Consider the following 10,269-nt stretch of genomic DNA (forward strand, 5'->3'; position numbering starts at 1 on the left):
TCCTTTTTTCTTTTTTTTTTTTCTTTTTGTTTGAGATGGGGTCTCACTCTATCACCCAGAATGGAGTGCAGTGGCACAATCATGGCTCACTGCAGCCTCAACCTCCCAGGCTCAAGTGATCCTCCCACCTCAGCCTCCCAAGTAGCTGGGACTATAGGCACACCACACCACACCTGGCTAATTTTTGTACTTTTTGTAGAGACAGGGTTTTGCCATGTTCCCCAGGCTGGTCTCAAACTCCTGGGCTCAAGCGATCTGCCCGTCTCGGCCTCACAAAGTGCTGGGATTACAGGCATAAGCCACCATGCCCAGCTTCTGACCTAATTTTTTAAAAAATATCTTTGGAAGCCAGGTGCGGTGGCTCACACCTGTAATCCCAGCACTTTGGGAGGCTGAGACAGGCAGATCGCTTGAGCCCAGGAGTTCCAGATCAGCCTGGGCAACATGGCAAAACCCCATCTCTACTAAAAATACAAAAATGAGTTGGGCTTGATGGCACGTCCCTGTGGTCCCACCTACTTGGGAGGCTAAGGTGGGAGGATCACTTGAGCTCAAGGAGGTAGAGGCTCCAGTGAGCCATGATGGTACCACTACATTCCAGCCTGGGCAATGCAGTGAGGCCCCATTTCTAAAATAGATAGATAGATAGATATTCCAATATGATTTGTATAATGTTTACATATTTGTGAAATAATGTTTTATACTGTTTATGGATAAAAATATATGTAGTAGGTCAGGGGTCGTGGCTCACACCTGTAATCCCAACACTTTGGGAGGCCAAGGCTGGTGGATCACCTCCTGAGATTGGGAGTTTGAGACCAGCCTGACCAACATGGAGAAACCCCATCTCTACTAAAAATACAAAATTTGCCGGGCACCGTGGTGCATGCCTGTAATCCCAGCTACTGGGGAGGCTGAGGCAGGAGAATCGCTTGAACCCAGGAGGCAGAGGTTGTGGTGAGCTGATGTGGCACCATTGCACTCCAGCCTGGGCAGCATGGAACATGCACATAATAGATTGCTATTCAGAGCCAAACTCCGTCTCAAATATATATATATGTAGTAAAATTTTAAAGAAATAAACAGAAAAGATATGCAACAAATTCAGGTTTGTGGTTTCTTTGGAAGGATGAGAAAAAAGATTGAGGGGATTATGCAGGGGTCTTCACATATATTTATAATATAGTAAAATTATAATCTACATTTTATTATTTTGTAAATTTTGTTTGTTTATTACTCTGTTGCCTAGGCTGGAGGGCAGTAGCACAATCACAGCTCACTGCAGCCTTAATCTCCTGGGTTCGAGCAATGCTCTCACCTCAGCCTCCTAAGTAGCTAGGACTGTAGACAAGTGCCACCACACCCAGCTAATTTCTTAATTTTTTGTAGATATGGGATCTCACTATGTTGCTCAGGCTGGTCTCAAACTCCTGGCCTCAAGTGATCCTCTCACTTCGGCCTCCCAAAGTGCTGGGATTACAGGCATCAGCCACCAAGCCCAGACTAGAGTTTTTCTATATATATGCAAATTTTGCATTTCACCCCAAAATTTATCCATATTTGTTTTAATATTGATTTTATGTTAACTATACACGAGTCAGCTTATGCTTTTGACTCCGCAATTCCATGTCTGAAAATTTTCTAAGGGGGTGGGGACTAAAAAATGGACAATGATATGTGAACACAGAGTTACAACCCTATTCCATCATGAAAACTGCAAACTTCATAATGTCTAGTGATAAACATTCTCTGAAGTAAATTATGGTATATCTAAACAAGCACATACAGTTGCAGCTATTAAATTAACTAACTAGGGCTAGGCAGAGTGGCTTACACCTGCACTCCCAGCACTTTGGGAGGCCAAGGCTGGTGGATCACCTGAGGTCAGGAGTTCAAGACCAGACTGGCCAACATGGTGAAATCCCGTCTCTACTAAAAATACAAAAATTAGCCCGGCGCCGGGCGAGGTGGCTCATGCCTGTAATCCCAGCACTTTGGGAGGCCAAAGTGGGCGGATCACCTGAGGTCAGGAATTCAAGACCAGCCTGACCAACATGGAGAAACCTCATCTCTATTAAAAATACAAAATTAGCTGGGTGTGGTGGCACATGCCTGTAATCTCAGCTACTTGGAAGGCTGAGGCAGGAGAATTGCTTGAACCCAGGAGGCAGAGGTTGCTGTGAGCAGAGACAACGCCATTGCACTCCAGCCTGGGCGACAAGAGCAAAACTCCATCTCAAACAAACAAAAAAATTAGCCAGGCATGGTGGCCTATGCCTATAATGCCAGCTACTCGGGAGGCTGAGGCAGGATAATCGACTGAACCCAGGGGGCGGAGGCTGCAGAGAGCTGAGATTGTGCCACTACACACCAGCCTGGGTGACAGAGTGAAACCCTGTCTCAAAATATTTCTATTTTTTTTTTTTTGAGACAGAGTTTCACTCTTGTTGCCCAGGCTGGAGTGCAATGGCACAATCTCGGCTCACTGCAACCTCTGCCTCCCCCAGGTTCAAGTGATTCTCCTGCCTCAGCCTCCCGAGTAGCTGAGATTATAGGCATGTGCCACCACACCTGGCTAATTTTTTGTATTTTCAGTAGAGACAGGGTTTCACCATGTTAGCCAGGATGGTCTCAATCTCCCGACCTCAGGTGATCTGCCCACCTCGGCCTCCCAAAGTGCTGGGATTACAGGCGTGAGCCACCGCGCCCAGCCCTCAAAATTAAATAAATAAAATAAAATAAAATTATATGTACAATGAGCCGGGCGCAGTGGCTCACGCCTGTAATCCCAGAACTTTGGGAGGCTGAGGCGGGTGGATCACGAGGTCAGGAGATCGAGACCATCCTGGCTAACACGGTGAAACCCCGTCTCTACTAAAAATACAAAAAATTAGCCGGGCGTGGTGGCGGGTGCCTGTAGTCCCAGTTACTCGGGAGGCTGAGGCAAGAGAATGGCGTGAACCCGGGAGGTGGAGCTTGCAGTGAGCCGAGATCGCGCCACTGCACTCCAGCCTGGACGACAGAGCAAGACTCCGTCTCAAAAAGAAAAAAAAAAAAAGGTTATATGTACAATGTGATCTGCACTATAGGAATCATATGGAACATCAATAAAAGACCAGAACGGGGCTGGTCTAACTAGGGCCCGGTGCAGTGGCTTACACCTGCAGTCCCAGCGCTTTTAGAGGCCAAGGCTTCCTTTAAAAAAATTAATTTTTTTTTTTTTGAGACGGAGTCTTGCTCTGTTGCCAGGCTGGAGTGCAATGGCACGATCTCAGCTCACTACAACCGGTCTCCTGGGTTCAAGCGATTCCCCTGCCTCAGCCTCCCAAGTAGCTGGGATTACAGGCATGCACCACCACGCCCGGCTAATTTTTTGTATTTTAGTGGAGTCGGGGTTTCGCCATGTTGGTCAATCTGGTCTCGATCTTCTGACCTCACAATCCACCCACCTCAGCCTCTCTCCCAAGTGCTGGGATTACAGGCGTGAGCCACCGCACCCGGCCTCAAATATTTTTAATGTAATGCTGTTAGCATATCAGATCTGCCAGGGAGAGCCAGGGAGAGCTGCTGACCTTAGGAAAATTTGTTAGCTTCTCTAAACCTCAGCTTCTTTGTCTATAAAGCATAAATAACAACGCTTCCCTCAAAGACAGTGAAATGTTTGTAAAGTAACACGTAGGATAATGCCTGCCCATAATCGGCCATCAGTAAATGCCAGTGTCCATACTGTCATATGCATAATGAGTATGTTAGAACAGAAATTAACTACGATTATTAGGGCTCCAGGATGTGTGTGTGTGCACACGCATGCAAGTATGGGCATTGTTAATTATGGTGGGTTTTTCAGGAAGACAAATTATAAACACAGGTATATTGACATTTCCGATCTAAGTGGTCATAAACCAGATAGGTAGTTTTATTAGAAGATTTACCCTAAGAACACTCCTTCTATTCCCATTTCTGACATCCTACCCACACCCACATTCATCGACTACCATGTCTTCATAATGTCGTAGAATGACATTGTCATTATTGTCCTGGTAGAGCATGGAAATGGGAGACAGCTTGGTGGGGATACACACAGCCTGGGGGATCTCTGGGTCAACGGCATGCATCAGGGCTTGCATGAAAGCATAATTGGAGCTGTTGAGAGAGATGGTCAGTGAGAAGGGACACTCTCCATGGCAGTAATTTGCCATGAACCCCTTGGGGGCAATGATCCACTTGTGCCAACCCAGGTCCCGGAAGTTAATGAATAGCTGGTGACGGTGGCAGAGACTCTTACAAGAAACCTTGGGGACAGGGATGGCTGCTCTCCTTTTCCGAGAAGGGTGGCACTGATCAGGGTTGAGGGTCACCACCAGCAGGGAAGCATGAAGGGAGCATCTTAGTCGGGCACAGGTGTCTTCAGGCTGAAAATTCACCCCTGAGTCTCTATCTTCTTTGACCAGTATCTCCAGGAATAACCCAAAGTTTTTCCAGGGGTTGTCATTCCAATCCTTAGCTACATCCAGCAGGTTGAAGTGAACAGCACCTTGTGGCCATGGGACTGACCGCAACACAAACATTTTACCTGGCTTAGGGGTGGTCTGGCCCCACACATGAGGCTCCTGAACCAGGAACAGAGCCAGTTCCAGCTCTGGTCCCAGGTTATAGTAAGAATTGGGCCCCAAGTCCAGGCCCAGCTGGGCCAATGTCAACTGTTCCCTTTCTTTGATGGCAGACAGGTTAAAGTAGAGGAGTTTCTGCAGGCAGGAGGAAGCTTGGGAAATTTTCTTTGGGTAAAGAAAGAAACCTAGATGGGAAAAGAGACATGTCAGAGTCATAATAATGTATTTTACTTCATACCCACCTATATAATAGAAATGTCAGATACCCACATATACAATATAAGGGCAGGGAAGGACACAAGCCCTGTCATTTGGGAGGGTTTGTTTCTCTATTCCTGAAAGCCAGAGGTTCCCCGGGCGCGGTGGCTCACGCCTGTAATCCCAGCACTTTGGGAGGCTGAGGCGGGCGGATGACGAGGTCAGGAGATCGAGACTATCCTGGCTAACATGGTGAAACCCCGTCTCTACTAAAAATACAAAAAATTAGCCGGGCATTGTGGCGGGCGCCTGTGGTCCCAGCTACTCGGGAGGCTGAGGCAGGAGAATGGCATGAACCCGGAGGCGGAGCTTGCAGTGAGCCGAGATCGCGCCATTGCACTCCAGCCTGGGTGACAGAGCAAGACTCCGTCTCAAAAAAAAAAAAAAAAGAAAGCCAGAGGTTCTTATCTTCACATCCACAGGTTCCCAGAGATTCCTGGATGAAATGTAGAGGGTGCACAAACTTAGATGGGAAAAATAATTACATCATTATTTCCACTAAACTCTAAATGAAATTTAGCATTTCCTTCATTATGAATATAGGTAACAAATCCCAGTAATATCATCAGGGCCTATGACATTGTTATCAATAAAATCATAGGTGTGTTCATACGTTTAGTTGTTGCAAATAACTTAAAACATTTATGGAGTCCAGGCAAGGTGGCTCATGCCTGTAATCCCAGCATGTTGGGAGGCTGAGATGGGAGATTTGCTTGAGGCCAGGAGTTTGAGACCATCCTGGGCAACATAGTGAAACCCCATCTCTACAAAATAAATAAATAAAAGAAAAGAAAAAGAAAAAAAAAAACACTTATGCTAACACTATGCCGAAATTTATGGTAGTTATAGGTATAGTCACCTCCCTAGATCTTGTTATGTATTACATCAATAAAGCATTATATATATTACTATATATATATTTGTTTTTAAAATATTTTAAAAGCCAGGCACGGTGGCTCACGCCTGTAATCCCAGCACTTTGGGAGGCCAAAGCGGGCGGATCACGAGGTCAGGAGATCAAGACCATCCTGGCTAACACGGTAAAACCCCATCTCTACTAAAAATACAAAAAATTAGCTGGGCGAGGTGGAGGGTGCCTGTAGTCCCAGCTACTCAGGGAGGCTGAGGCAGGAGAATGGTGTGAACCCGGGAGGCGGAGCTTGCAGTGAGCCGAGATCGCGCCACTGCACTCCGGCCTGGGCGACAGAGCAAGACTCTGCCTCAAAAAATAAAAAATAAATAAAAAATAAAAAAAGTTTAAAAAAAAATTTAAAAATATATTTCAATATTTAATTGGTTTCTTTTGAAATCCTAAATATTTTACTTCAGGCACTTAAACCATTATTCTGAGAAAGAGTCAATAGACTGGGCCGGGACATGGTGGCTCACACCAGTGATCCCAGCACTTCGGGAGGCCAAGGCGGGCAGATAACCTGAGGTCAGGAGACCAGACTGACCAACATGGAGAAAACCTGTCTCTGCTAAAAATACAAAAAAATTAGCCGGGCAGGGTGGCCCATGCCTGTAATCCCAGCTACTCGGGAGGCTGAGGCAGGAGCATCACTTGAATTTGGGAGGCAGAGGTTGTGGTGAGCCGATATCAAACCATTGTACTCCAGCCTGGGCAACAAGAGCAAAACTCCGTCTCAGTTAAAAAAAAAAAAAAAAAAATAGCAACCTAGACAGTCAGGTGTTGTTGGCCAAAGTCCAATCATTCAGATTGGCTGTAATTTTTTTTTTTTTTTCTGAGCCGGAGTCTTGCTCTGTTGCCCAGGCTGGAGTGCAGTGGCTTGATCTCAGCTCACTGCAACCTCCGCCTCTCGGGTTCAAGCAATTCTCCTGAATCAGCCTCTGGAGTAGCTGGGATTACAGGTGCACACCACGTCTGGCTAATTGTATTTTTAGTAGAGACGGGGTTTCACCGTGTTGGCCAGGCTGGTCTCAAACTCCTGACCTCAGGTGATCCGCCCACCTCGGCCTCCCAAAGTGTTGGGATTACAGGCATAAGCCACCACGCCCAGCCAATTTTTTTTTTTAAGTTTTTGTAGAGATAGGGTCTCTCTATGTTGCCTAGGCTTATCGAGAACTCCTGAGCTCAAAGGATCCTCCCACCTCTCAAAGTGCTGGGATTACAGTCATGAGCCACTGTGCCCAGCCTCTCCTCATATTGAAGTACAATGTGATTCTTCGATTTTTGTCCATGGATGCCCCTCTTCTGAAGTTACAAATGTGCTCTCCCTGTTTTCTAAGCTAACTTTCCTGCCTGAATTTTCAAATTTTACCTATTCCTCTAGGAAAAGACCCAATACAGTATACTTTTACTATTTTATTTTTTGCATCTTCAATTTCTCCCTTTCCACAAATAACTCATTTGGCCTAATGCCATCATTTTGTTTGGTAGAATGACTTCACGCTTGAGTAGGTATTTTCTCTCTTTTTTTTCCCCGAGATGGAGTCTTGCTCTGTCACCCAGGCTGGAGTGCAGTGGTGCGATCTTGGCTCACAGCAACCTCTGCCTCCCAGGTGTCCAATCGATTTTCCTGCCTCAGCCTCCAGAGTAGCTGGAATTACAGGCGCCCGCCACCACACCTGGCTAATTTTTTTTTTTTTTTTTTTTTTTTTTTGTATTTTTAGTAGAGACGGGGGTCGGGGGAGTGGGGGGAGGGGCCTTACCATGTTGGCTAGGCGGGTCTCGAACTCCTGGCCTCGTGATCTGCCTGCCTCGGCCTCCCAAAGTGCTGGGATTACAGGTGTGAGCCACCACGCCCGGCCTTAAGTAGGTATTTTCTGAGGTCATTCAGCTTAGGGAGAAATTACAACTCAAACCGAAACACTCTCAAGCACCCCACCACCACACCTCTTCATTCGCAAGCATCATTCAAAACGTAACAAAATTTGGCTGGGCATGGTGGCTCATGCCTATAATCCTAGCACTTTGGGAGGTCAAGGCAGGCCGTTGCCTGAGCTCAGAAGTTAGAGACCAGCCTCATGGTGAGACCTCATCTCTATAAAAAAATACAAAAATCAGCCTGGCGTGGTTGCGTGCACCTGTAGCCTGTAGTTCCAACTACTCTACTCGGCAGGCTGAGGTGGGAAGATCGCTTGAGCCCAGGAGGTGGAGGCTGCAGTGAGCCGAGATTGTGCCACTGCACTCCAGCCTGGGTGACACAGCAAGACCTGTCTCAAGGGGAAAAAACTAAAAGAGGAAGAAGAAGAAAAGCCTGAAGTACTTGACCAGGCAAATTCTGAGGGAGTACTTCAGGCAGCCTGGATACAGCACGTGTGAAGATGAGACAAGAATGCATGCTCTAGAAGGAATAGACTACTATGAGCTTGGAGGTGAGTGTGCAACGAGAGGGTGTAAAAGGTGAGACTGGGGAAGTAAGCAGCAGGGTCAGAACAGGCAGGGCATGGTGGGTCAACTCTTGCAGAATTTTGCAGACGAGAATTTTACGTGGAGGAGCAGTATGACTCAATACGCATTTTTAAAAGGTAATTCTGGGCTGGGTGCGGTGGCTCAGGCCTGTAATCCCAGCACTTTGGGAGGCTGAGGCAGGTGGATCACCTGAAGTCAGGAGTTCAAGACCAGCCTGGCCAACATATAGTGAAACCCTGTCTCTACTAAAAAATTAAAAAATTAGCTGGGCGTGGTGGCACACGCCTGTAATCCCAGCTACTTGGGAAGCTGAGGCAGAAGAATCACTTGAACCCAGGAAGCGGAGGTTGCAGTGAGCTGAGAAAGTGCCACTCTACTCCAGCCTGGGGGACAGAGTGAGACTCTGAAAAAAAAAAAAAAAAGGCAAACTTTATCTTGTATTCTCAAGGCCATACACAGTTCCTGGCTCACCATAGGTATCCAATAAGTGCTTCTTGGACAAATAAATATTCAAATCTTCTCTCCAGTTGCTGTAAAACTAACCAAGGCTCTAAATTCTGCATCTGAAACACCCAGGAGGTTGTATAGACATGCAGATTCTCAACACCCATTTCAGACTTTGAATAAGAATTGGGTGGGGAGAACTAGGGGCAGGAATGGGGTTGGAGGATCTACTGTTAATGGAAGACCTAAGTTATTTGGTGGGTGGTCAGTTTGGGAAAGTACTGGATCCCACTCACTGAGATCCTTTTAAAAGGATATGACAGTTGTATATATTATTGCTCTCTATTCACAAATCTAGAATAACCTTTGCCACCCAACAAGAGTAGCCAGGAGGTACAAAGAAGGGAAGCAGGACTCCTGGGCAAACCAACCTCAAAATTGTCATACCCTGCTTGCCACATGGAAGACGGCAGGATGTGTATATATGGGCTGCAGGGTGGGAGACTGAGCTCTGATTCCTCCCTCACCTCTTTCATCTCAACTGAAGCACAAAGCAGTTGATTCAGAAAACAAAAACGTATTTCAAATCCTGACTTTGTTCTCACACACTAGCTGTATGATCTTGAATAGATTACAGGTTACCTACTGTCTGAGCCTAATTTCCTTACTGTTAGGAACTTGATAAGAATATCTAACTTCCTCTCAGGATTGTGGCTGGAATTAAATGAGATAAAATATGAAAAATACCAGCACAAGGCCATCAGTAATTGTCATTTCCTATTGTCCTTTCCTTTCTTCACACCACCCAGTTCCAGATGTTTTTCTGGATAACACTCCCATTTCCTTACCTTGGTCTGGGAGAAAGCGAAGTACATTCCCACGGACGCCCAGCTCCTTTACGTAGCATAAGTCTCGGGAGACCCCAGTGGTCGCTGCTGCCTCGCGATCCTGGAAAATTTTCTTCAAGATGTAAGGCACAGGTTGGAACTTCTGGGGTGAAGGCGCCTTATCTAAGCCCAGAAATTGGAGAAAGACATATTCTTGAAATTGGACTGCCTGGCCCAAAGCCAGAATTAACAGGAAGCTGAAAGCCAAATCTGGCAAGAAACGAAGCATGGCCTCTGGAGTGGCTGTCAGACCGGGGAGAGCTCCACTGCCAGACTGCCCAACAATTCAGGGGCTGCTAATTTATCTGATGTAAGATAATCAAGTGTGAATTGCTCTCTTCCCAGCTCCTCAAAGGCCATTGGATGTGAAGAGGGAATTTTTTTTTCTCTTCTCTTGCTCTACTCTTCCAGGAAAAAGTTCACAGAACAAAGATTACCAATGCATGGACATAAATTCTACAACAATGTGAGGTTGTCAGCAGTAGACAGAGTGAAAAGGAGACATGCATTTATTCGTTTAACAAACAGTTATTAAGCATCTATTATGTGCACGGTGCTGAGATAGGTGCTAGGAATAGAGCAGTGAATAATTCATAGACTTGTAATTAATCATCTACATAGACCAAGCTTGTCCAACCTGCGGCCCGAGGGTCGCATGAGGCTCACGATGGCTTTGAATGCAGCCCCACACAGA

At 46.3% G+C, this 10,269-nt stretch overlaps 1 protein-coding gene across 1 annotated transcript; it reads right to left on the reverse strand.

Moving 5' to 3' along the window:
- Positions 1-3,888: 3,888 nt before the first annotated feature.
- GDF3 (growth differentiation factor 3) lies at positions 3,889-9,873 on the reverse strand. Its single transcript, XM_004052633.4, has 2 exons — positions 9,537-9,873; positions 3,889-4,795 (listed from the first exon to the last, which is right to left on the reverse strand). Exons 1-2 carry the CDS (start codon positions 9,802-9,804, stop codon positions 3,969-3,971), a joined length of 1,095 nt encoding a protein of 364 aa, XP_004052681.2. The 5' UTR covers positions 9,805-9,873; the 3' UTR covers positions 3,889-3,968.
- Positions 9,874-10,269: the final 396 nt, after the last annotated feature.

This window comes from Gorilla gorilla, chromosome 10 (assembly GCF_029281585.2).
Source record: "Gorilla gorilla gorilla isolate KB3781 chromosome 10, NHGRI_mGorGor1-v2.1_pri, whole genome shotgun sequence".
NCBI lineage: Eukaryota > Metazoa > Chordata > Mammalia > Primates > Hominidae > Gorilla > Gorilla gorilla.